The sequence below is a fragment of the Geotrypetes seraphini genome, chromosome 15 (assembly GCF_902459505.1).
Source record: "Geotrypetes seraphini chromosome 15, aGeoSer1.1, whole genome shotgun sequence".
NCBI classification, from domain to species: domain Eukaryota; kingdom Metazoa; phylum Chordata; class Amphibia; order Gymnophiona; family Dermophiidae; genus Geotrypetes; species Geotrypetes seraphini.
Window position 1 is genome coordinate 1,938,703 of NC_047098.1, and position 25,190 is coordinate 1,963,892.

At 42.6% G+C, this 25,190-nt stretch overlaps 1 protein-coding gene across 7 annotated transcripts in view; it reads right to left on the reverse strand.

Annotated features, from left to right (window-relative positions):
• CROCC (ciliary rootlet coiled-coil, rootletin) overlaps window positions 1–25,190 on the reverse strand; it is a 94,946-nt gene that overhangs the window by 13,776 nt on the left and 55,980 nt on the right. For 6 of the 7 annotated variants that reach the window (XR_004537123.1, XM_033922292.1, XM_033922295.1 and 3 more), the window contains 11 exons: window positions 24,807–24,950; window positions 23,136–23,374; window positions 19,178–19,337; window positions 13,941–14,108; window positions 10,406–10,790; window positions 8,606–8,823; window positions 6,656–6,776; window positions 4,969–5,132; window positions 4,041–4,256; window positions 1,684–1,908; window positions 1,343–1,492 (listed from right to left, as the gene is read on the reverse strand). Coding sequence is in view for 6 of the 7 variants with exons in the window: in XM_033922292.1 (XP_033778183.1) it covers window positions 1,343–1,492; window positions 1,684–1,908; window positions 4,041–4,256; window positions 4,969–5,132; window positions 6,656–6,776; window positions 8,606–8,823; window positions 10,406–10,790; window positions 13,941–14,108; window positions 19,178–19,337; window positions 23,136–23,374; window positions 24,807–24,950 (2,190 nt within the window). In the remaining variant the exon portion in view is untranslated. Of the gene's footprint in view, window positions 1–1,342; window positions 1,493–1,683; window positions 1,909–4,040; window positions 4,349–4,968; window positions 5,133–6,655; window positions 6,777–8,605; window positions 8,824–10,405; window positions 10,791–13,940; window positions 14,109–19,177; window positions 19,338–23,135; window positions 23,375–24,806; window positions 24,951–25,190 lie in introns of those variants that run through there. The other variant, XM_033922296.1, reaches the window with a different exon arrangement.

The window sequence follows — 25,190 nt, forward strand, 5'->3', positions numbered from 1 at the left end:
TTTTGAAAGAACAAACAAAGAGAGGGAAATATTTTTTTTAAGCTCCGGAACTCATTACTCATTAGTGTATCTGGGATTTTAAAAAGTTTGGACAAGTTCTTGGAGGAAAAGCCCGTAATCTACTATTAAGTCAAACATGGGAAAAATCACTTGTGCTTATCCCTGACGTCAGTAGCATGGAATGTTCTTACTATACTATTTGGGATTGTGCTAGGTATTTGTGACCTGGATTGGCCACTGTTTGGGTTAGACGGAGCCTTGGTCTGACTCAGTTTGGCTATTCCTATGTTCTTAACTTTATTCAACAGAAGCTGGGGTCTGGTAAAGGGAGCATTTCTCCCCAGGCCTGATAATAAAATGTGGTGGAAGAGACCTCCACTTTTAAGAAAGGTTCAGGTTATCCCTCCCAGGTCTTACTACATTTTCCAAGAGAAAGTCTATAATCCTTCGTGAGATACATTCAGATGTAATTATACTCTTAACTGCTTCTACTCACCAACAACGGTCAGTAGGTCTTTTTTGTAAAGTGCATAAAACCAAAAGGCTTTTGCGATACAGAAATAAAAATTTATGTTATGTTAACCAGCTTATAATCGAGAGTTATTTATATAATTTTGATTGATCTTTCCAGACTATACATAATATTCACTATCAACTACAATTTTATTGCTAAGATGTAGAAATTTAGTTTTCTCTTCATTAAGCTTAAAGGAATTATTTCTCATCCAAGTACTAATCAGAGACACAGTCTGTTATTTGAGGCAACGTATTATGGAAGGTAGAATTTACTGTGAACAAAATGGTGATGGTATTTGAATAAATGTAAACCTGGAAACCAGTTTTCTCTAGACAGTAAAATATCTAATCAGTTTACAATAAAAAAGGGGGAATGTTGACGACAGAAAGGACTGACCATGAGAGAATATTAGTTACAATATAAACTTAATACATAATTAAACTCCAACAAGAGTAGGTCAATTGTACATTCAAGGATTGGGGATGCCATGTGGTCTGTGGTGGGGGGTTGTAGGGGGGGAGGTAAAGCTTTGGAACACTTCCACTGGAACCTTCTGGTTATGTGTATCCAGATCAGGCTTTAAGAAACTACTGAAGACACATTTACATAATGGGATGTGTAACTTTGTGATAAGTTAAGGATTCGGATTCGTGCATTCTGATGTTATTCTAAAGTTATGTAGGATTAAGTTTTATAACAATTATGTTTGTATTGTCAAATTTTTATGCATGTTTTTTATGTAAACTGCATAGGTTGTATGCGGATATAAATTTTTAAAATAAATAAATATTTAAGATAATCAGACAAGTCTCATGTCTCCCTCACCTCCTGCTGCTGGCGGATCTTCCCTTCCAGCTCTGTCCGCTTCAGCTCTGCCTCCACCTGTTCGCTTCTCAGTTCCTGTATCCGATCCAACACAGCACTGTTCTGCTTCTTGGCTTCCGACACTGCCTGTCGGGCTGCATCCAGACGCTCCTGCGACAGAGGGAGGCAGATGTTATGACACCAGAATGGAATCTGGAGCCACCGACTGCTGTCTGTGAATTTCTAATGAGCAAGCGCAAAGCTCCAGGCAGAAAGCTCTTGGGGGCAGGGAGGAAAGAGAGGTTCCCACAGATCTCCATTAAAATCAAGGTCCCTATCCTCCCAAGAGCTTTGACACTCACCTGAAGCACTCGGCGGTCATGGTCACTAGCGGTCAGTGTCTTCTGCAGCTGCAGGACTTTCTCATGGGAGGCTGCCATGCTAGCACCAGTCTCAGACAGAGATGCTGACAGGCTTTGCACTTTCTCCTTCAGCGCACTCTCGCCGTCTTCTGCCTTAGCCAGGGACAGGTTCAGCCGATCCACACAAAGCTGCAAAGCACCCGCCTTCGTCTCACTGTCCGTGATCTAGAACAGGAGAGAAAGACAAACTGTCCAAACAAGTTCTAGATCATTTCACCTCACCACCACATGAAAACTAGAGCAGTGAAAGAGTAACACCTCGCCTTTTCTGAAAAGATTTTGAAATCCTGCTCTTGAATAAGGAGATGGACAGTATACAAGGGACACCTGAGAAATTGGTAATTTTGGGGTATGCTGCAGTGGAGTTCTGGAAGAATAGCAATATGCCACTACGTGGAGAGAAGGAGACAAGCTTCGGCGATATTTCTGAATGTACAAAAACTACTGGAAGTGACGTTCCGAAAGAACGTGAATGTTAGGAGACAGATGCTAACAGACGATGGAAATGGTCCAGAAAGGAAGTGTGGGTTTCACAGGAAGGCTGTCGGGGGAGGGGGAAGGGCTCACTGATGGATACGGTTGAATGGGTAATGTGAACGTGGCATGCTGAACATGGGGTATTGTAAAAATCTGGGGGAAACCCCTGAAAGAATTAGAGAAAACAAGATGTCATTATACCCAAAGAGTGTCAAACGTATGAATAAAGTATACAACAATCAGATACAGACACTGAAAGCATTTTCTTCTTACTATATTATGAGACAAGAAGCAATGTCAATCATACTTATTAGTCTATAAATAAAGGCCCTCTTTTACTAAGCCCTAGTAGAGGTTTAAGGGATCCTGAACTGGGCCAAATGGTTAGAATATCAAGTTTCAAGTTTATTAAAAAAAAAATTTAAACCGCTTAATCAGGTTTCTAAGCAGTGTACAATCTAAAATTTACATAAAAACATATTAAAAATCGGGATATGTGATAAAATCTAAAACACTTAAGACATATAGTCCAACTTCAAACAATAGGAAAAGAGGGGAAGAACTACAATCGTAAAAGAAAAGTGAAACAAAAAAGGAAAACAGTGGGTTAGGGTAAAAAGTAATAATTTTAAGGATTTTTTTAAGCTATTAAAAACCCATCTGTTCTCAAAATTCTTGTAATACTGATGGGAAACTATTGTTAACTCATTGATGCCAATATTCTATCTATTGTATCTCACTGACCATCTCTTTTGTAAACCGCATAGAACCGAAAGGCTTCTGTGGTATATAAATAAAAATTTATGTTATGTTTCTACCGTGGCCCGGAGCACTAAATGCTCCGACGCTCAAACAAATTCCTATGAGTGTCAGAGCAGCACTGGAGCATTTAATGCTCTGTGCCGTGGTAGAAACCTTTACCACGGTTTAGTAAAAGGGGGGAGGGAAAGAGCAAAAAGTTACATTTCTGATCACCACTGCAGCGATTTTGCAGAGAATTATTATGCGACAGAATTGAGTTCACAGCCCTCCGAACTGACCCTGGGCTCACACAGCCTGCATTCAAGATCCAGACAAAGTCTGGGGCGAGCCAGACTCCCAGGGGAACGGTCCCCAAGCCTTCTTAACTGGTAAAGCAGGCTGGCTAGATAGGTACGAGATGCCTTCTAGTAACACACCTTTTCAACGCAAGTCTCTGTCTGGGACCCTCTGCAGCACAAAAGCCTCACAATTTGGGAAGAAAGTACCCACAAAATAAAACAATAAATCAGAGCAGATCAGAAGAGAACTTCTCAACTCATAGTAACATAGTAAATGACGGCAGATAAAGACCCAAATGGCCCATCCAGTCTGAAGAAGTGAAAACTGGGGGGTCTATAGCACAGCCCTCTGGGAGGAGAGGTGGAGCCATGCAAGAAGATGATTAACAGCTTCTGCAAGGAAACGGGTGGTTTCAGGGTGAGAATTATTAGTCAGGATCTGATAATAGTTGCATTGGAAAAAATCATGCTAGGGGAAAATAGTTCTGTGCCAGTTACTATACTTGGGGTTAGGAAAGAACTTTTATCACTGCAGATACTGGGTGTTGGTTTTACCTAGAGAGACACTCGGAAGAGAGTGAGACTCCATGGATCTCTGGCCTTTTCTCTATACGTCTGCAATGGTACAGATTAGCACAGCTTAAATACTATGGTCTTGATGTGCAACAAACATTTTACCTTTCTCTGTCTAAAGAAAAAAATCTTTAGTGAATAAGCCTGCTTATAGCGGAGCATATTGTAACATAGCATGGCACTCTGCAGAAGGCACAGATACAGTACCTGTCTCTGTAGAGCATCGATACGCTCCTGAAGCGCCTGAGACTCTGTCTCCCGGTCGTTCAGTGCCAACCTCACCCGCTGTAGCTCCCCTTCCAACGAGCGGCGGACCAGCTCCAGCTTGGTGCAGCGGTTCTCAGCTGCCTCCAGGATTTCTTTCAGTCGTCGTTTGTCGTTCTCCAGTTTTGCCTCGTTTGCCTTCATCTTCCCAATCTTCTCCTAAACAGAGGTTCACTTTAAAAACTCTCCAGTACCACAATGCCAGAGCTACACAAACGAGCGTATGCATCAGGGGATGAAGAGGACTTGAGCTGCAGGAACAGCAGTTGAATCAGTGTGAAATGGTAAAACCCAAGAAATGCCCTGCTTCATTAATCTTTGCTGCTTCAAAAGCTTCCAGAGGTACTTCAATCCTAAATATCCTTCCTCTTCATAGAAACACGAGGGCAGATAAAGGTCAAATGGCCCATCCGCAGTAATCATTATTTCTTCCTCTCTCTAAGAGATCCCACGTGACTATCCACCAGCTCTTCCAGAAACTGTTCCACGCATCTACCACCCTTTCTGTAAAAAAGTATTTCCTTACATTACTCCTGAGCCTATCACCTCTTAACTTCATCCTATGCCCTCTGATTCCAGAGCTTCCATTCAAACGAAAGACTTGACTCATGCGAATTTACGCCACGTAAGTATTTAAACGTCTCTATCATATCTCCCCTCTCCCTCCTTTCCTCCAAAGTATAGAGATTGAGATCTTTAAGTCTGTCCCTATATGCCTTATGGTGAAGCACCACATTGTAGAGTCTCCTTGACACACCAATACCATTACCAATACCTCCTCCCAGGGATCTTTTCCACTCCAAAACTGCCTACCTCACACCTGCATCTTCAACTACTTGCAGCTTTCTTCCTGTTTCCTAATATTTTATACCTGGGTCACCCTCTTTTCATTGTCTGCTGACTGCAGGTTGCGTTCCAGGGTTGTAATCTTGTCCAGCGTGGTCTTGCGCTCCCTTTCATTGCGACGCAGAGTCTCCTCTTGCAGCATGAGAGCAGTCTGTGCGCTGCTCAGTTTCCCATCTATAGTGCGCTTACCTAAGAAAGAGAAATTGCATGAGGTGTTGAACATCTCCACAATGCCCAGTACAAAAAGGAAAAGATACCAGAGAGGGTGCAATGGGAATTCTGATCTTGTGGCCATGTTGAATTCAAGTTCCAAGATTCAGTTGCTCTGTGTGGATTGGTTTCAAGCTGTTTCAGCCTTCCCTCAACACCCTCTGCGGTAGTCCTGGGAATGGGGGGTGAGGGGGGAGGGAAAAACCTGCTTTTTAGTCAGAAGTTGGAGAAAGACTTGTAACGTAGTAAATGACAGCAAATAAAGACCTGAACAGTCCATCCAGTCTGCCCAACAGCTAAATGCATTATATATTCAAGGTTAAATTGTCTTCTTTCTTCAGTATTTCTGGGCCATAGACTGTAGAAGTCCGCCCAGTACTGTCTTATCTATTTACACAGGCCACTACCACAGCATTGTTGGATAGAACTAACTACTTTGCCCTGAAGGCCTCTGGTAGGCTTGAAATGTCCTCTGGACGATTCATCTCTAAGCGACTTGATCAACCAAGCTACTTCAGCTAGATATCGTAGGTCATGTGCCACTTAGCTTGGACAACGAAACCCCCAGCCACCACCACTGCCCAAATGGATGTCTCTAGATCTGTTCCCCTCAATAGGATTCCAGCCACCACACAAGGCTGGCCCTTGGCTTTCATTGAACAATAGAGAAAGGACTTGTAACTTTTTGATTGAGCCTGATGTTCTGCATGATCTTAGTAGAGTGTCTTGGAATACAGAAGGGTCTCAGGGTTTGATGTGCCTTGTACGGTTTTGTCTTAAGCCCTAGGTTTCCATTTTTTTGAAGGTACGTTGCAATCTCAGGTTGAATTTTTCCTGTCATAAGAACATAAGAGTTGCCATTCTGGGACAGACTGAAGGTCACTATCATTTGGATAATCATATTTAATTTCTGTCTATGACACAACACTCTTCTGACTATGACACAACACCCTTCCTTCCACCCTTACTTCCTAATAGGAAGTAAGCTCTTTCCTTTTTTTTTTTGCTAATCGTTTGGGGGGGGTTTTAGCAAAAAAAAAGGAAAGAGCTTACTTCCTATCACTATCATTTGGAACCAGTGTTTGATTATACATACTTTGGAGCTTATATGTTTGTAAGTGTTAGACATCAAGATGGTTGTGTAGTTATAAAGGGAGGGGGTTCTTTTATTCATTTTATTCTCTGTTACTCAATGTTCACTGTATAATTAATGTTATTATGCTTTTATGTTTGTGCTTTTCAAACAATATTCTTGTTTACATCTATATAATATATCACTGGTTTTATGGTTAATATTTCATTTTTTAAAATTATAATCTGAAACTGCTCAGCGACTGACTGTACAGGGAGCTGCCTGTTTTATGTTCCCCCATGAAGCTATGAGAATTATCTTTCCATCTTCCCCACCAAGGGGCATGAATGCTGTACGAGCAAGGAATGGAAGGCCGAAGACTGGGAACGAGCCAACTTCCACCTCAGTACATTTCCTGGTCTCATCTCACCTTCTTCACATTCAGCCAATGACTTCTGAAGCTGCTCCAGATGACTGCTAACGCCGTCCTTCTCAGACTCCATCTCGGCCAGCTGATGGCTGAGGGAGCTCAACTGCATGCGACCTTCGTCCTGAGATAGAAGAAAAATTCAGGAAAGGGCCTGGTTAGCCAATGCAAGACAAGACAAGGCAAGGCAATGGCACGTAAGAGAAAGGATGCTGCAGAGGGGAGAACAAGAATGACCCGTCTGTGGGTAGGTGTATGTGCATATTTTATTAATGGCTACTTTTACACACAACATTAATTACTCTCCCAGTGGGTAATTTCATAATGGGATGATTAAGAACATTTCCAAAAGATATATAGGAGTCCACACATACATCACCCCTTCACCCAGCCACACATACAGATTGGTTGAAAGCATGTGTACACCCCTGGGGAATTCTAGGGCAGATCCTTCCCACAAATGCGGAAAATGCTTTATGAAACTAGTGTACTTTCTACAGCACTTTGCAAGGAAAAAACATTAATGCATAGCAATTCATTCTTATTTTGAACCTTATCCGTTTCAACTACTGGTGCAATTTCTTTTACTAAGTATACCAGGCCAGATTAATCTGTTAGCTTATCAAATACAGTAAGTCTTCTCGAAGACCAGATGCTCTGAGCCATGCAGAACTACGTATATGCATCTATCACCACTGCTGCTGACTGAGATCCTACATTGTAAGCAGTGTAGCTATATCATGGAAGCTGAAAAATAATTAAGTTCACTGAGGAGAGGCAGCGGTTAGATCAGGGGTGGGCAACTCCGATCCTCGAAGGCCGGAATCCAGTCGGGTTTTCAGGATTTCCCTATGCATTGAATATGCATTGAAAGCAGTGCATGCAAATAGATCTCATGCATATTCATTGGGGAAATTCTGAAAACCCGACTGGATTCTGGCCCTCGAGGACTGGAGTTGCCCACCCCTGGGTTGAATCAGGTCATTTTTTGCAGAAGGCTCTGCAGAGTGACATTCTGGGAATTCCCATTCCTTTTGATTGGGTAAATCTTGAAGGCAACAAAATCCAAGAATAAGATTGTTGAGGTATAACTGCCTGGATTTCTGTGAAAGTACCAGGGTAGGAGGCTCTATTGGAGGCTGAATTAAAGATGAAGCACTCTGAATAAATATTTTCATTAACTGGAGCATCTGAGCTCTTCTCTTAAATCTGTCTTGGCACTGGGTAATGGACTATTGTCCTGAGATGGGTTTGCAGAAGAAAAATGTTTTGACTGTGGTGACAGTAAATAAAACCAAGAAGAAAGAAACGAGCAAAACAAGCCTCGGTAAAACAAAAATAAAAAGGCAACTGCGATGTCTTAATCCAACCAAAGAAGCTACATTTGTTAGTCCACAGTAAAGTCCAACAAAGAGAAACTCTCTCACCTCTACTGGTCCCGACTAGGATCTCAATTTCGGCAAAAGCCTTCCTCAGGGGACTAGTGAGATACTTCTTGAGCTCCGTGTCAGTGTGTCAAACTCCGAAACAAAACCTCCACTGCCAATTCCAGTCTTCATCCCTTTCATCTAGCTGCCCCCTATGACTGGAATAAATTTCCCAAATTTGTCTGCCAATCCCCTTTCCCATGTTTAAAAGCAGACTGAAACCCCACCTTTTTGATATAGCCTTCAATCCTTAACCCTACGCCTCACTGCCCACCAACCCAGCCAGCAGATTAACCGTTCCCCTTAACTGTATCTATGACAACATTTGTCTGTCTTGTCTGTTTAGATTATAAGCTCTTTGGAGCAGGGACTGTCTTCTTTGTAACTCTTTACAGCGCTGCGTACGTCTGGTAGCGCTATGGAAATAATTAATAGCAGCAGTAGTTTGTACTGTGGCAGTGAGAAATAAAGTACAGTCGTTTAGGGAATATTTATGCATCTGTAAAGAAAGAGAAGTGAGCATTACCCGTTCCCGCTGCGCATCTCTCAGCTCCTTCAGAAAGTCTCGCAATGCCTCACGCACCACCTCAGGGTCGATGTCTGCCACCAACTGCTCGCTGCGGCTGGGAGAAAGAGGGCGCTCCGGCGACAGGGGAGATGATCCGGGTCCACGTTCAGGGGAGCCTCTTCGGGGGATGGAACTGCCTTGCCCATCTGTAGTGGTTGCAAATGTGTTGTCAAAACCTGAAACAAGAGAATATTACTCCAGCTGAAACAATCTAGGCAAGTGAAGCAGAAAAGGGGAACACAAAACCCCTTCTTATTGCACAGAGCATTACGGTGGGCTACAGTTCCCAAAGATACACACTTTTGCATCTTTGTGAAAAGATCTGCCAGGGTAACTGAATAATCTTGGCTTTTGAAAACATTCCACACCACTAATTGATTAAATGTACCCAGAGAAGGTGGAAGTTGTTAAAATGCATGCAGACTCTGAAAAACTGCAGGAAGACCTTAGGAAATTGGAAGGCTGGGCGTCCAAATGGCAAATGAAATTTAATGTGGACAAATGCAAAGTGATGCACATGGGGAAGATTAACCCACATCATCGTTACCAGATGCTAAGGTCCAACTTGGAGTTTAGTGCTCAAGAAAGGGATCTGGGTGTCATTGTAGACAATACCATGAAACCTTCCACCCAATGTGTGGTGGCGGCCAAGAAACAAGATGCTAGGAATGATTAGAAAAAGGATGGGAGGAGGTGGAAGGAGCCAAGATAGTGGCAGCCTGAGATCGAGGTTATTTAAAAATTTATATACCGTTTATTAACTATATGGTTTACAAAAATTGCAATCATAACAAGTTAATCACCACATAGACACAAAATTGCAGAACAGCTCTCATAAAAAAATAAAAAAAAACTAACACAGGAAAGTGCTAACAAACAAATGATTTTTCAGCATTTTCTTAAAATTCAGCCTCCCAGCAAAGTATCGCAAAATTCCAGGCCACTCATTCCAAAGCTTGGCACCTGCCACAGACAGCATCGTTGCACCAATGCTAACATGAGAGATTGACATCTTACCCTCTAAGCTCAGTTTCATACTGTTTTCTGATCTCAGACACCTTCTAGGCTAATAAATTTCAAACAAATCATTGAAAAAAAACAGCTGGAGAGACATGATATAACATCTGATGTGTATAGTTGAAAGAATCTTCAAGTGAACTGTTTGCTGCATGAGTAACCAATGCAATTGCTTCAGCGCTGGGATTATGCGAGTCATGATGTTATGTTCCACATCAGGACTCGCCACTTAGAGGTCATTCAAATCTTCTCAGTGTGCCAAAAAGGCAAACAAAATGTTAAGAATTATTAGGAAAAGAATAGAGAATAAAGCAAAGATCATAATGCCTCCATATTGTTTTATTGTCAGATCACAAAAAGATACAAAGAAGTGCCACTGAAATTAAGGGGATGGAACGACTCTCGTATGAGGAAAGGTTTAAGAAGTTAAGGCTCTTCGGCTGAGGGGAAAATCCACAGAGGAACATACATAAAAAATGAATACACAAGTGGTAAAAGCAGTTAATATAGCTGGGTTTAAAAGAAAAAAGGGTTTGGACAAATCCTTAGAGGAAAGTCCAAAAATCGTTCTGCCAGGCCTTATCCCTGCGTTAAGTTACACGGAATCTTACTACATTTTGGGACTTGTTCTGGCCATCCTTAGTCTGATCCATTGGAGAAATTCTTATAATCTATAATAAGCAGAAAGTAGATATTTCAAAGGAGGGTTTGGATTGTGGCAGAGCAAGAATGAATCCCTACCTTTGGTTGGGGAGACAGGTCTTTTGGGCGAGCTGCTGCGTCCCCGGATGCTGGGGCTTGTCACGCGCCCTGCCCGACTGATACCCAATGTACGTCTCAGTGCTGAATGCAGGCTCCCCAGCTTGAACTCCACATCTCTCTTCATGCCTTCTACTCGCACTAATTCTGCCTCCAGCCCATGGACACGGCCTTCTGCCGCACTCAGTTTCAGACTCAGCTCTGCCACCTCAGTCCCAGCACTCTCCAACTTGATCTCAAGATTTCTGATGTTGTCCAATAACTTCTTCTCGTTCCCACGAGCTTCTTCTAGGTTGCCTTGCAAGTCCTTCTCCCACACACGAAATTCACTTTCTAGCTCTGAGAGCTTCCGTTGTAGGCTGCTGGACTGTGAAGGACAGAACAGAGGCCTGAGTCAAACCAGCACAAAATACATACAGTAGGTCCTCTCACAGTTAATATAAAAAATGGTTCAGCCTGCATCAGGGGCTAACTTCATAAATGTTGTACACTACTGGTAATTTGCTCATACTCAGAGCACCAAATCTAATTAGAGCAAAGTGCTGGTGGCAAATGTGGAAAGAATCAAAAGCAAAACAGAAAACAAAAACAATTAAAAAAAAAAAATCATAAAAATATCAAAACTATACAAGAAATGGAAACAGCCCACCCTATGTACATCAAATATTCCCCTTACCCTAAAGTTGTCATTTTATTTATTGATTTATTTAAAAATGTAGTCTGCATATCCACCAATTCTATGCGGATAACATCGTAACACACGCAATAAAATCACAACAATAAACATAAAAACATACAATTAGACAGATCAATGCAACATAACAAAAAGCATTAAAAATATAATCCACTAAAACTTACTAAAAAATGCCCCAAAATCAGTGAAAAACATAACTACATAAAGCATTTACAAGCACTTCCTTTTCCAAATAAATCCACTCCAGCAGCTGAAAAATCCATTTTTTTTTTATTTTTAGCTATTTTTACAAACCACCTATCAAAGTTATCTAAGCGGTTTACAATCAGGTACTCAAGCATTAATTTTTGTAGGTACCATGCACTAATGGGAATATTACATAGAAACATAGAAAGATGACGGCAGTAAAGGGCTACAGCCCACCAAGTCTGCCCACTCTACTGACCCACCCCCTTACTAGGCCTCTGTAGGGATCCCACGTAGATGTCCCATTTATTCTTAAAGTCAAGCACGCTAGTGGCCTTGGTCACCTGCTCCGGAAGCTTGTTCCAGCGACCCACCACTCTTTCCGTGAAGAAGTACTTCCTGGTGTCACCCTTAAATTTCCCTCCTCGGATGCCCTCTAGTGGCCGAGGGTCCCGAGTAGGTAGTGCCATGTTAAATCTGGGCTTGTCATTCTACTGGGGCTTGCTGAATGAACGGCTATGCCGTTGGTGGTTTCACTACCAACAGGGCCTCCCAAGGCAGACAGTTTCAGTGGAGATGTCAGACTAGCAATGTACAGATAGGTAATGCTGGAGGCACAAGATCGTGTTTGAAGCAATAATGATGACAACATCAAATTTATACTGCGCAGAAGAAAGGCCCAGTAATCTACTTCTGTATTCTGCCATGAAAACTTGATATCATTATCAAATCGCTAGGACTTGAAGACGAGTTGATGGCACCTAGCAGGCAGGGAAGTCCCATGTTAAAACGCATGAAGCCCATACTTTAGTAAAAGGGCCCCTAAGACTTTTAATCAAAAATAATCAATACATTAAAATATCCTCCTTCCGTTTATGTTGCAATATCATTACAAATCAAAAAGAGACAGCATAACATTTTTGGGATTCTTCTACTAAGAGCTCGCATGTGCCCACCATGGCTTAAAAGGACTTAGGTGGGATGCGCTGAGGCGTCTTCAATGTGCTAAAAATCAATTTTTGAATTATTCTCTGGGGGATGCCTGGGGATGGGTGTGACAGCACAGATCAGACGGCGCAGCCACGTTACTGCGCATTAACTGATTACAACTACTTTTTGTTTTAAAGGCCGCGTGCTAATGACTACAGAGCACAGCTATAAATTTGGAAACTGGTAAGCAGCTATTTTAGGACTGTGCTAAAAATGACCTTAGCACACTGGGAAAGACCTACATTTGGGCAAGCTAAAACCAATTAAAATGCCAACTCTTATGTTCTTATGGCCTACTCCAGCTCAGCTCCATTTAAACTCTAAAGCCCCCACCCACCCACTCAGCTTGATTGACAATTAACCATGATGCAACTTCCATTGGGTCAAAAACCTTTAAATTAAATCTTAAATACAGCTTAATTTTAAGAAAGGGATCCCCCCCTAAGGTTTGCGGTTGAAACCCCACGCTGCTCCTTGTGACCCTGGGCAAGTCTCTCAATCCTCCACTGCCTCAGGTACGCTAGATAGATTGTGAGCCCACCGGGACAAATGCTTGAAGTACATAAGAACATAAGAATATCCTTATTGGGTCAGACCAATGGTCCATCAAGCCCAGTAGCCCGTTCTCACGGTGGCCAATTCAGGTCACTAATACCTGGCCAAAACCCAAGGTGTAGCAATATTCCATGCTACCGATCGAGGGCAAGCAGTGGCTTCCCCCGTGTCTTTCTCAATAACCGACTATAGACTTTTCCTCCAGGAACTTGTCCAAACCTTTCTTAAAACCAGCTACGCTATCTGCTCTTACGACATCCTCTGGCAACGCGTTCCAGAGCTCAACTATTCTCTGAGTAAGGATTTTTTATCATCACCTACCACTGCGGTAAAAGCTCCGACACTCTTGGAATTCCTTTGAGCACTGGAGCTTTTACTGCAGCGGTCTGTGATAAAATCCCTTTTGCAGTTTGATAAAAGGGAGCCTAAATAAATAAATACTGCTGTTTCCAACAAATAAATGAAAACCAATAAATAAAACAATTTAACAAAAATTAAAACTTAGAAATCCACATTCTGGCAACCTGTGAATTATCAAAACTAAGCATAATCAAAATATAACAATTACATAATAGCAACATTTAAAATTTAACAGTAACAAGCAATGATAAATGGCTTGAGAATCAGCAGCACAGAAACTCCCTCATTTTCATACAAACACAAATGATCAAAATACATTAAATCTTTCTGAAAAAAATGAACTGCCAAAACATTAGGGAGTCATTGATGCAAAGGGAACACTGCTATTTGGATTTCTGCCAGATACGTGTGACCTGGATTGGCCACTATTGGAAACAGGATACTGGACTACTGCTCTGACCCAGTATAGCGGTTCTTATATTCACAATCAGCCTTCCCTCTGAAAACTCACATCTCCTCTTTCTGTGGATAATATTTTTTTTGCTGGAAAATACGTGCTAAGATTTGAAAATGCAGCTATGCACATTATCTCCTCCTTCTCAATGTGGCTAAAGGCATCGCTTTTGGAACAATGTAAGCATTTTTACTCCCGATGAAGGAGAGTAGCTGTCAGGCAACCGATTGAGAATAAAACAGACAGAGAAGATGGAACAGTCGGAGGCTACTCCGTACCTCTTTCCTTGCAGACTCCCTGCTGGCTTCAATTTCTACAATCTTCTGCTTTAGGCCAAAGGACTCCCGTCGGCTCTCTTCCTCCCGTTGTTCATCCAGCAGCACTCGGCTCTGCAGCTCGGCCAGGTCTCTGCTCTTCTTGGTGTTCTCGCCATCTAACACCTTCACCTGTAGGCAGTAAAGAAAAAAAAAGTTTCTCTCAGCAGTCCAGAATGGCTTCAAAGAGGAAACACAAATCTAGCCCTGATTTTTAAATCCTATTCCCATTATGCCTACGATTTGTAATCCTGCTTCTTGTTTATCTTGATAAGCCTTGGTTCAAGTCTTCAACTTTCTTCCATCTTTATCTTAAACATGTTTTTAATGACATTCCCTTCATATGTGCTATAAAATGTTACAGAAAGAGATAAAGCAAGCCCAATCTGTATCATCGATGAACAAGAGAAATAATGCACCACCAAGGCATCTGATGACAATGGCCAAAAGCATCAAAGGGGCCAAATAAATCATCAAATAGAAGATTCTATTCTTAGGGGCTGATGCAGAAAGCGGTCTTTCGCTGATGGCTGAGTGCATGGCTCCTGATAGGAGCTTGCCACTAATGTTTAGTGTCTCAATGGAGTAAGCAATAGCATGCAAATTACTGCCATCTTTAAAAGGGAAATTAGATCTCACCTGCTAATTTTCTTTCCTTTAGTGCAGGGGTGTCAAAGTCCCTCCTCGAGGGCCGGAATCCAGTCGGGTTTTCAGGATTTCCCCCAATGAATATGCATGAGATCTATTTGCATGCACTGCTTTCATTGTATGCTAATAGATCTCATGCATATTCATTGGGGAAATCCTGAAAACCCAACTGGATTCTGGCCCTTGAGGAGGGACTTTGACACCCCTGCTTTAGTGCCATGAAACCAGTCCAGAATCTGTGGGTTGTGCCCATCAAAAAAGTGTCTAACCCAATAAGGACACCATGAAGCCTCAGATGCCAATCTTAGTTCTTCTCCAGGATTTTCTTCCATGAACACCAAACAGAAGTATTTGTTTAGCACGTTTGCTTTTTCTTATCATTCTCCACATAGTGGTTCATACCTTCTTTCAGTCTCGTAATTCTGTTTTTCATCTTCCATCTTTCACTAATATACATTAAAAAAATTCTCTCTTTTTGCTCTTCCGTTTGCACTTTTGCCAGACGTCTCTCTCTCTTGGCTTCTTTCAGTTTCATCAGATATTCCTTTCTGTACTTCTCTTCTTGAGTTTTTTTTTATATTTCACAAACGCCAACTCTTTTGCCTTTATTTTTTCTGCCACTAGTTTGGCAAACCATATTGGTTTCCTTTTTCTCTTATTTTTATTTATTTTCCTCACATAAAAGGTTAGTAGCTCTTTTTATCGCTCCTTTCAACACGGACCATTGTTTTTCCACTTCACTTATGTCCTCTCATCCAATTAGCTCTTTCTTCAGTTACTTCCCCATGTACTAAAGTCTGCATGTCTGACTGCAAATCTGCGTGGTTGGAGTTTTCTGAATCAGACTCCTCAAATATTCTCTCCTAGGTGATTCAGACAGTGGGCAACAAGAGGAGCACTGAATGTGCATCAAGGAAGGGGTTGATGCCCTGACCCTGGAGATAACTCCTTTGCCGATGATGACACATGCATGGAATGGGTCCGACTCCATGATGACCTTGATGCTCAACATCGAGTGGGGGTGGGTGACCTCATCCTCTACTGATGCCTCGATGTATCTTTGGGCTGGACTGAGGCAGGCATGGTTGCATCTGCAGTAACCCCAAGAGCTCATTTGAACAAAGTTCATATCTCCTCCTGGAGTGTCAGTGTCTGCACCGGAAGAGACATAGGTGTGGAACTAGGCTGTGATGCTGGTTGTCTGGGTATGGGAGATCTCAATGTTGAAGACATTGGGAGAAGACATGGTCTGAAGTGATGGAGAACAATCCACAGTATGAGGACGCTTACTAGGCATCAAGGAGGTGGGTGATGCTGTGCCAAGCTTAGAAGAGAAGGAATATTTAGGCTTCTTAGTTTTCTTACAAGAAGTATACCTCGATGCATGAGATAGAGAATGACACACCGCAGTGAGCCACAGTTTGACCATGGCAACGGAGATGGCAAAGCCTGACTTATTGCAGACAAGGGAACAAAACTACACTGCCCACAAGAACGGTGAAAAGCTCTGTCCCTGCAGTTGGAAGCACCCCCTCGTTCCTTACCGCCATTAACCTCTTGTTGGGGGTACACAGCATTGCGTAGGTCTCCCACCTTCTTCCTCCCCAATGTAGAGTCACTGTTGTTCGCTGCCACCAGGCCTCTTTCCTGCCCTCCAGCTGAATTTCCCTCTTCTGGTGAAGCCGACCCAGAAGGCTTCCCTCCTTTGTCAGAGTTGATATGGGATCCCAGTTATCTCCTTTCCAGGCGGGCTGCTCTTTCCTGCCTTCAGCCACAATTGTTCTGTGCAGGGACGTGGGTAGCGGCTCTTGCATGCTGCACGTGGCTTACCCAGAAGTCTTGCCTCCCAACATCAGAGGGAAGGCTAGCAGGTCAGCCAAGTGCAATGTGCAAGAGCCGCTGCCCACGTCTCTGCACAGAACAAGAGCAGCTGAAGGCAGGAAGAAGCAGCTCAGACGGCCCTGAAGAGAACAAGGAAGGGAGAGAGGAGATATGAATGTGGGAGGGGCATGAATTTGGGACAAAGGCTGGAAGGCAGGGAGGGAGCACTATCTTGGGAGGGAATGGAAAGGAAGAATTGTTGGGCATGAGTGTGTGAGTGAGAGGAAAAGAGATGGTGTATATGGGGAAAGGAAGAAAGAGGAAAATTGCTGGGCAAAGAGAGAGGAGTGAGGTAGAGATACATGAAGAAGGATGAGAGGGAGAAATGTTGGATATGGTGGTAGAGAGGGAACAGAGGGACACCTCAACTCCTTGGCAAAATCATGCTTTTTCAGCCTTCACATGCTGAGGAAAGCTAGATCCTACTTCAGCCAACAACACTTTGCCATCCTTGTCCAATCCATCATCCTCTCCAAACTAGATTACTGCAACTCCATCTACTTAAATCTATCAAAAAAAAGTATTCTAAGACTCCAGCTAATCCAGAATACTGCAGCCAAACTGATCTTCTCAAAACGCAAGTCTGACCATGCCTCCCCACTCCTTGCCAAACTTCATTGGCTCCCAATAATCTCCAGAATCCATTTCAAATGTTCCTGCCTGGCTTTCAAGATCATTCACGGAATCCTACCTCCTCTTATCCCACTGTCTTTCAACTCCTCCAGTCCCGACTCCTCCAGAACTGCCCAAAGGCTTAAACTAGCCTTCCCCTCTCCACACGGCATCCACTATTCAGGCAAACTGGGAAAATCCCTTCTCTTCAAAATCACAGGTCTTTGGAACGACCTCACCACCCCGCTGCGGAACCTGAGCTCCCTTCAGTTATTCCGCAAACAATTGAAAACCTGGCTTTTCAGCAAATTGTAGCTCTATCCTTCCCCCCTTTCTCTCCCCCCTTCTACACATAAGTTCATGTAATCCTTTTTCTTCTTCTCTACCCACTATTTTAAGTTCTTGTAAACCGTGTCGAGCTCCATTCTCATGGAGATGATGCGGTATATAAACGTAAGGTTTAGATTAGATTAGGAATGATGGACATAGTGATGGAGGGAGAGGTATGGCATGGTGCTGGAGAGGGGTGACAGAAGGAGAAATGTTGGGCATGGTGGTAGAGAGGGAACAGAGGGACAGTTTGAAGGGGAGGAATGTTGGACATAGTGATGGAGGGAGAGGTGTGGCATGCTGCTGGAGAGGAGTGACAGAAGGAGAAATGTTGGGCATGGGGCTGGTGGACAGTGATGAAAAATGCTGCACATGAGCCAGGGATGAAAAAGGGAGAATTGTTGGATGTGGCAGTAGAGGGGGTGGGATCGATGCACCCTGGATCTCTCTCTCTCTCTCTTTCCCCATTCCTTGAACACAGAGGGAGGGGCTCATAAAATGGTGAGATGATGAAGGCAGGGAGAGGGGCACAAGAGACAGAGAAGAAAGATGCTTAACAATGGGAACAATATATACACAGAGAAAGAAGATGGATGGTGAGCATGGAGAAAGAAGACATGTCAAATGGTCAGGAGACCCTGGCAAGTGAGTTAAGAGAAGACAAAAGAAAACAGAGACCAGCGCCTGAGCCCAACATGATTTGAAGAATAAAATGACAAGACAACAAAAGGTAGAAAAAAATAATTTTATTTTCTATTTTGTGATTAGAATATATCAGATTTGAAATATGTATCCTGCTAGAGCTGGTGTTAGACATAACTGGGGACCGCAAAGCCCAGGCTGTGCTTCTTTAGCTTCCAGCTGGCTTAGGGCTCTCTCAGACCAGGGGGCAGTTGCCCTAGTTGCACTCCCCTAACACTATTCCCTGTCATGTATGACTACTGTATTCTGTTAGCAGGATTATACACAGGTTGAAAGATTTACACCGGATAATCTTTATTACATTCCTACTGGTACTAAAATTATTGCTGGTATCTCCTGAAAGCCTAAATTTATCCCAGTTTCTAGAATCATCTAAAGATTATATAGCTAAGAGAGCAACATTATTGATTACATTCAGAACCATTTTAAAACTTTATTTTGCAAATAAAACGACATTATTCTGTGGCCAGCAATTAAATATATTTCCTGATGTCTCTAAACAGACACAATATAGGAAAAAACAATTTTTACAGCTTAAGGCTCGTGTCTTAGCTGTGGGAGCTTTATTCTTTTTGAAGTTTCCCTCTAAGTGTTTAGTGACTTATGAGAATATTAAATTTGTCTTAGTCGATCCAAATCAATTGGAAAACTTTCTTTTAAATAAATCTCCTGTTAATTCTAAAGAGAATATTGGTGAGGCTGAGGGTCTGTAATTTCATTTTCCTATTTTATTATGTGACCTCCTGGTGGAAAATCAGTCCCAATAATGTGGACTGGAAAATTTAAAATGATTTCTAATTACTTGTTTTTCCTGTATTTGTTATATGATGTAATAAATGAATAAATTTATTAAAAATAGATTTGAAGCGACCATACCAGGTTCCGTGGATGACATCACCCCACGTGAGAATATAGGCTTGCTGTTCTCGGAAAATTCGGAATATGCTCAGTGTCCCTAACTAACCCACAACTGACACACACACACACACAGTCTCTACATAACACAACACAAACAAACAGAGAACCACCTGCCGCCGCAGTTCCTGTAGCTCTCTGCGGGCCTCCAGGCGTGACTTCTCTACTTCTCGCAGGTTTGCGCGCAGATCCAGTGACTCCTTCTCTATAGCAGCACGTGCATCCTCCAGGATTGATAATCGCTGTTCCTTCTCCTCATTAGCACGTTTTAAACTGAAGTCAACATATCCAGAACACACAGGTTGGTGGGGGAAACCTGAGCACAGCATTGGTTAAACCCAATTTCACGGTTAGATCAAATAACCAAAAAGTGTCTGCATGCCCTCTGGCAACTATCTCCCTCACTATAAGCATAAATATACCAAGGTGTGCATGGGCTAACTTCATTGTTTATTCCTTCCCTTCACCCCCTGTAAAATTCATTAGATTTCCTTTAACCACCTAAGTAAGCGTGGGGGAGAGAAGAAATCTGATTAACTGCAACCCCTGACCTATGCATAAGACTCGCAAGCAAGAAGAATCACGAAAGGCCTCACAGCGGGACAAACAAGTTCATCTTTAATAATAGACCTGACATGGGCTGTGTTTTGGCTCTAATGCCTGCGTCAGGGGTCAGTACAGATAATCTTAGAAGTCAAATTGATTCAACAGCAAAAAAAAAAAAAAAAAAATAGGATAAATAAACCTAAAATCGTTCTTAAGGAAAGCTTTCCAAATTCCATATGAGGAAAATTTTAGTTCTATCCACTGGACCAATTTGGCAAAACAAAGCCTGTGTCAGGTCTACTATTGAAGAACTTGTTTGGCCAACTCTACGAGGCCTAAGTGCTGGTTTGTGTACTTTGATTCCCAGAATAACAGAACAACTGCTAACAAAATTCAAAGGTGATATTCTTTAAACAATCAGGACAATGTTTACAGGTACAAAGGTTAGCAGCATCTTATAGACTAAGCAATTTATTGAGGCAAGGATTTGAAGGACAAAAGCCCATTTTAGACTCTTGTTCTTGAAGTGGTTAGTATAAGAACATAAGAGTTGATGTACTGGGACAGATCGAAGGTCCATCAAGCCCAGTATCCTGCTTCCACCAGTGGCCAACCCAGGTCCCAAGTACCCAGCTAGATCCCAAGTATCAAAACACTGCTAGACCTCAAAGAGATCTAGAGGCCTCACCACAGAACGATGCATCTAGAAACCTAGATGAGAAAAGACCAGGCCTAACAGCTCAATATAGCCAACTTCTTACACAGAATATAATGAAATTTAAACTTACCTGCTAATTTCCTTACTTTCAGTCCTGTCAAGAGTAGTCCACAAAATCTGCAGCCAGACCAGATGAGAGAAAGCCATGAAAGCTCCCAGGATGACTGTGCTTAAAGCACAGGAATGCAACATCCATCAGGAGCTACCCCGACATTCTCCTCTGGCATGACAAACTGACTCTGCTTACATAAGAACATAAGACTAGCCCTACTGGCTCAAACTGGTCCATCTAGCCCAGCATCCTGTTTCCACAGTGACCAATCCAGGTTGCAAGTACCTGGCAGAAACCCAAACAGAAGCATCATTCCATACTACCAATCCCAGGGCAAACAGTGGCTTCCCCCAAACCTGTCTCAACAGCATACCATGGACATTTCTTCTAGGAACTTCAATTGACTCTCAAACCCTTGTGTGGGCTTGTCAGCCTCCTGAGACCTGTAGCTCTTGTTTGAGTAGTCAAAGCAAGTTTCTTTTTAATTCCTTTGTGCTGGTACCATAGAGACAACTATGCCTTGTCAAGACACAACAAAAGACCAAATCTATCTGAAATGCAGCAGGAACTTAGTACCTAGAAACATCTTAAACATCATCAACTTTAGAATGGCCAACCCTAAGTTTGTCTAAATGGAAAGCTGGTTTCATCATTGCAAGAGGGAAAGCCTAACTGGCAGAAGTAAGATACTACTCACAGACAAAAATAGAAGATATTCAAACAGTTTTGTGTGAGATAAAGGGAATCTAGGGCCTTTTTGTTAAACAACCAACTTCTTCCATTGGAAACTGTAAGACCTTCTAGTGGAATCCCTCCTAAAAGCAAGAAAAGATTAAGATACATTGACAGGCAGATTCAGGGAAGTTCAGATTACCCATTCAAGCTGTGAAGGAATATAAGAACATAAGCATCACCTCTGCCGAGTCAGACCATAGGTCCATCGTGCCCAGCAGCCCGCTCTCGCGGCAGCCCTCCAGGTCAAAGACCTGTTAGTGATCTTTTACTTAAAACATTTTGCCTTGTATAGTATCCCTCTAACCATACCCCTCAATCCCCCTTTCCTTCAGGAATTCGTCCAATCCCGTTTTGAACCCCAAAATCATACTCTGCTCTACCACCTCCTCTGGAAGCGCGTTCTAGGTGTCCACTGCCCTCTGAGTGAAGAAGAACTGCATTTGTTCTGAATCTGTCTCCCTTCAATTTCTTCAAGAACTCAAAGTCTGAGTACAACAGTATGCCCTGAGCCTACATGATTTGTGTTAGACAATTTCCCAAGTCGATGGGTCTTCTGGAAAGTTCAAAAAAAATCCACACTAGCCTTGACCATTTGAGTTCAAGCACAGCAGGGGAACTGGAGGATATGCATATACAGCTTCTCCCTCAGTCCAGGAAGAGAGCATCCAAGGCTACACTGGAAAAGCATTGAAGTATTATCCTGTTCACTCTCAAAGTATCATTTGAGCCATATCCACATGCAGGGACTACTCATGTGACTGAAGCACATGACTTAGCTTGCTTGCCAGATAAGGGGTTGTGAAGGCCCAATTCCACATCCCAACACAGGAGGTAGGATCCTGTTCTTCCCTTTCTGTTGATGGCATATATTCAACTTTGATTATCTGCCTATACTAATTCAATTCTTTTGACCAACTGATCTCAGAAAGCCTTCAGAACGTTTCATATAACTATCAAATCCAGGAGATTTATATGAAAAAGTATCTCTTGAGAAGACCACAAATGCAGAGTATGATGTCCTTCTCTTCTATCTTATTTGGGTAGACTTTTTATAGCTACCTGGGGCTTTATTCTAGGACTATCACTGAAAAATACAGCAGCAGCAAAACCAAAAGACTCAATTTTGAAAAAGTACTTGATGGAGTATCTGAACCCCTCACAAGAGGAATGAAGCAACTGAACATAGAAAGAAAACTGGTTGAAAAACCGACCTAAAGCACTATCAAGGCAGTTGGAATTGCATAAACAGCAACAGGATTTAAAAAAAAAAAAATTAGCAAAAGCCAAAAGCCACAACAAAACAGAAGTCTTGATGGGTGGCTGTAGTGAGGCATCTGATAAGCTCGGCTGAAAGATGAAGATTTTGATATTATGCTCTGACAATGGCAAGCAGGAAGTAGCAAACATGCAAAGAAACTTCTTAAAAGTTTCTCAATATATCCAGCTGAAGAAGTCTTCCAACACCAGCTCTGTTGGTGATGTCACCTATATTACGAGGATTAGTTATCTGCGAATTAAATTTCATTTGAAAATAATATCTCTACCCAAATTAAAAAATGTAATACACCAATGACATCCCTCTGCCACCAACACATCTCCCCACTGCCACAACACTTAAATGTATACATTCTACCCCACCCAATTCTTGACCCACAATAAAACTACTTGTACCTTAGAAGAACTCTCAAACTCCTTCCCAATGACCCACATTTTCTTTATGCCAAAAAGAAAAAAACATGTTCATAGTATCCCCCTCCCAAGATTCTGCCAGACAAAAATATCCGATGAATTATCCACAATCCAATCACATGACAATGCCCCTTTCAAACTCAGATCTTAAATTTAAAAATCAGAAATTCAATGTAGTTCCCAAGCGCCTACCCTCCCCTCCCCCCAAAAATTAAAAAGCTGCCCCAAAAAATTGATAAGAGATACTACCTCTGGTACACAAAACATCAATCAGTACTGCATTGTCACCCATTGAGCTCCTATAGAAAGCCCACCAGTACCTTGCTCTCACCTGATTCGCTCTCCCTCAGCTCTCTTAACTGTGGCCCGCAGTTCTTCATTAGATCTCTGTACTGCCTCCTTCTCCTTGCCTTCATCACTCAAGGTGCGTCTCAGGTCCAGAATCTCTTTCCTCTGCACCGCTTGGCCCTCCTGCCCCTCACGGACTTTGCGATGAGCCTCAATAAGATCCCGCCGAATGCCATCTCGTGCATCTTCCACCATGCAGAGCTGAGTCTTAAGTTCCTCCACCTGAAATGGGGGTGCAAAAACCTCACAAGTAAAGGAGTAATGGGTTCAGCCAGTCAAACGATCTTGTGTGGGGGGCATAGACAGCCAATGGTCTTTTTCAGCAAATCTCATTGGATGACAGGCAAATCTAATTTGACAGTACTAGTATTCCTGCAATTCTCAGCTGCAGGATCTGACTCACTTAGGACTAATCTGTATGAGTCTATGCAGGTACTTGTGCAAATGTGTACCGATTCTCATCTCTGTTTTACAGATGTGTGTTCTGTACTGTCTCGCGCCGACACATAAGAGAATGTTCTTCCTCTACTCTGAGTAAGTAAAGACTCCTTAAAGCCACATGATAAGTTTAGTTGAATTTGGCATTTCAATAAAATCATGAAAAGAAAGGAACGTCCTACAATTAATGGGTATTGAAATGAAGTAAGGTGGTCTTCCAGTGATAATACCGGGAGGAGCCTTGAGATCCTGATTAAAATAACTTTAGCCACCAATTTGAAAGTCTGTGACGAGCGCTGGGAAGCTCACAGTGTGTCAGCATAATGTAAGACATCGACGTCAGTGAAGAGGCAGATCATCTGCTTAACTTTCACGTATACTGGGTTGGAGCCAGAACTGTACATGGCACAGGACAAATCAGGGACCATGAGAGCCTTGCAGCAGGAGATATAGAATGCCATGACAGGCTGGGGGGGGGGGAGAAACCTCAAAATGTCCCCCCCCCTCCCCGTCCAGTACTGTCATTTAAATAAAAATGGAAATAAAATAAATTTCTTGCAGAAATTTAAGTGTAAACTTGGCATGCCACACCCGAGTATGCCCACACTTTGCCTACCACGTCCGGTAGTGTGTCTGGAACAGTTTATGGTTGGCATAGTATGGGGTATAGTATAAGTTAGGCCTGTTTTTAATAGTAACTCTCAAGCAACCAGAAACCACATTTATTCGGCATCTATCAATCCCCACGGTTGCTGGTTAACTGAGAGTCTACTGTAGTTAAGCTCTGGAACTTGTTGCCAGATGATGTGGTAACAGTGGTTAGCATAGCTGGGTTTAAAAAAGGTTTGGACAAGTTCCTAGTGAAAAAGTCCATAGTTTGCTATTGGGGGAAGCCACTGCTTGCCCAGGATCGGCAGCATAGAATGTTGCTACTCTTTGGGGATTCCACATGGAATGTTGCTACTCTTTGGGGATTCCACATGGAATGTTGCTACTCTTTGGGGATTCCACATGGAATGTTGCTACTCTTTGGGGATTCCACTTGGAATGTTGCTACTCTTTAGATTTCTGCCAAGGACTTGTAGAACAGGATATTGGACTAGATGGGCCACTGGTCTGACCCAATATGGCTCTTCTTACATTCTTATGATTAATGTGCCTTTTGCCTATACTAAATCCTTTCTCCTGCAGTGCCGTCTCTCCACATCACGCTTACCCCTTGCAAAGCCGTTTCTCGCTGCCTCACCAGGTCCCTGCTGTGTTCCTGGAGTCCCTTAACTTTTTGCTCATGAGCAGCAATGGCTTCCTCAAACTCAGCTCGCAAAGCTTTGAGCTCTGACGTCAATGCGTTAATCGTGCCCTGCAGGGTGTGATAAGGCAGAAAGCGATATGTCAAATAGATCAGACACTCAAGGGCCGAGGAGATCTAATACATAAAAGCAAGAGTGATAACATTTGTTACACAGCCCCTGGTTTCCAGTGACAGATTTTTCAAAAATCTCCAACAAGAGTATGCAAATTCTACAGCAAATTTTCCCTCCTCCCCCTTTTACAAAACTGTAGCGCAGTTTTTAGTGCTGGTTATGGTGGTAACAGCTCT